The 2,392-nt window shown below is 37.9% G+C and overlaps 1 protein-coding gene across 1 annotated transcript in view; it reads right to left on the bottom strand.

Moving 5' to 3' along the window:
• The window catches only part of LOC103583054 (cytochrome c oxidase assembly factor 5-like), a gene marked incomplete at its 5' end in the record, with an annotated part of 5,438 nt that extends 4,197 nt beyond the window's left edge, over positions 1-1,241 (bottom strand). The window contains one exon of the mRNA XM_008564473.1: positions 1,102-1,241. Within this exon, the coding sequence (XP_008562695.1) occupies positions 1,102-1,241 (140 nt within the window). The remainder of the gene's footprint in view (positions 1-1,101) is intronic.
• Between the last annotated feature and the right edge of the window lie 1,151 nt (positions 1,242-2,392).

Here is a 2,392-nt window from a genome sequence, read left to right as displayed (position 1 = left end):
CAATGAAAATTAAAAAACAAAAAATGAATTCTGATTTTTTAATTTTTTAGAACTCACAGACAGAGCTAGGCATGGAATTTCATGGAGTGTTCTGTAAGTTCAGTCATATGATTACATAGTATAGCTCATCATTATCGCCATTAACTATTATCCATGACTTCTCAATTATCTAAACATGCTTTAAAATTCTTGACAAATCTAAAAGCTCACACTTTACATGGGTAACAAAACTATGTGAGGGAAGGCAAGAACCTTCTCTCTCTGCATAAATAACAGGAAAATATGGCAGAGAACTGTGTCACTTGAGAAAGGAAACAGCATTGCCAAATATAATCTAACTTTACACCCTCCCTGGATCTGATTAGCTGGCAAACATGCCCAAGTTCTTTATTTGGCCTCCTGGGTCATAAGTATCTGTACCCTCTGTTTCTTTTGCCAACAAAAGGGAAAGGATTTGCTGTTGTACTTCCTAAACAAAGGCAGGTCCAAGTCCAACTGATTGCTTTCTTGAACAGGATACTCATATCTCTGATTTCATACCTTCCTTTCTCCAAGTAAAGACTCTCAGTTGCTATTCCAAACATCTCTGTGGACCTCTCAAATCAAAGAATGTTAGAGCAGAACCCCAGGGATTTGTAATGTCTTCTTAGACCCCCTTTCCACAATTCATCACTCCGAAATTCATGCAGAGATACTAACATTTTCTCCTACTCACATAAGACACAAGTGTTACACCTTAGACCTCCACATTATGGGTTTGTGTATAATTGCCAAATGGCAACATAAACTTTTACTCATTTGTACTTGCCAAGACTTCATTTTCACACTTTCAGAAACCCAGGGAGGTCAGCTGCTGTAGTTAGCATAACGGCAGAATAACAGAACAATTAGCTACAGGCTTGCATGAATGCTACCTAACATTTAACTCTCCAGATTAAGAAATACTACCTACGTCCTTTTTCATGAACTATATCACTGCAATACAGTATAACTACTAGGGTACTCTGAAAATCCTGCATAATTAGCCACTCACATATTTCACTCCACAGAGCTAATTTTTAGCATACGTGTTAGTGTAGCATAAAATCTTTAATCACTTACCATTGATCTTTTACACTCAAAAAACGAATACATCAAAGCTTTGCAGTGTCCTTCCTTCAAACACTGCCGAGGAGATTTTCCTTCCTGTGACACACAAAACAATATAAATATGCAGGAAATTCTCACAAAATACAAAATAACTGTCGTTCCGAAAATAGTTTTAATGTTAAACAAAAGAGAAAAATAGTAAGTTATATAATAAATAGTTCTATATTCAGTTTGATTGTTGATGCGTAAAGAAAATTGTAAATTTTGGGGCACTTTAAGGGGGCTCTTGAATTCTTGAAAACACTGGTTTCCATGGGATATTTTTCTTTAAAATGTTTATATAAAAACCTAGAAATGATATCTTATGGGTGAAACTTGCAAATTAGGTGCCCTAAAATTAGAACATTTTTAGTGTTAGTACTAAACGCTTTACATAGGTATTCATGAGGCAGGCTGGAGTACTACTTAAATAGAAACATCTGATGAATTCAGCTGGTGAAAAATGAAATCCAGATTTCACCTGCTCTGCATAATCTGGGATTTCCTTTCAAGCAGATTTTGACTCTCCAACCCCACCATAGCAACCACTCCCCCAAACCTTCATTTTGTGAGTGCCTGTCACACTTGCCTAGTTTTTACTATGAAAAAACCTAGAGGGTCCTACCTCTGTGGTGTTCCTGTTCTGACCATTTTTTAGTCTCTACATCTGCTTGGGTTCTAGATTTCAATTATCACCTACATCATTGATTCTCAAAAGGGGAACAGAGTAGCAAGCTTCCTTGCACTATTATGTTCCTCCCCAAATTCTGCAAAGCTGCTGATGGGGTGTATTGCCCACATGAACGATGAGGAGGTAGACAAGACTACAACTACAATTTATAAGCTGCTGCCTCGCCAAACTGTATCTAAGATGCTACCTTTTTCACAAGCTTTCAACTTATATTGCCAACTGTCTGGTGGAAAGATCCATTCATCATCCCCCTCCACTCAGAATGCTGGCTGTCCCTTAACATCCACTGTTCCTTTTTATTGTGCTTATAGCTGGGCTAGATCTCCTAGCCACCCTTACAGTTGGGTATGGTCATGTGTAAAATTATATGACTATGCCAATTGTCGGGTTAGGGCCATTGTATTGTTAAAGCAATTCATAACTAAAGCCACAAAGTTTCATTATTTTAGTTATACTAAGTTTCCATTTGTATTGTCAGGGCCAGGGCTCAGAGCCTTCAAACCCTTTGTACAGACTGGGTCATAGACTCCTCACACAGGTCCATGCTAGGTAATTGGGAAAGATCCTGGGAGC

This window comes from Galeopterus variegatus, unplaced genomic scaffold, assembly GCF_000696425.1.
Source record: "Galeopterus variegatus unplaced genomic scaffold, G_variegatus-3.0.2 Scaffold19328, whole genome shotgun sequence".
Classification (NCBI taxonomy): domain Eukaryota; kingdom Metazoa; phylum Chordata; class Mammalia; order Dermoptera; family Cynocephalidae; genus Galeopterus; species Galeopterus variegatus.
Note: the sequence above shows the minus strand (reverse complement) of the source record. Positions and strands in the feature narration are given on the sequence as shown.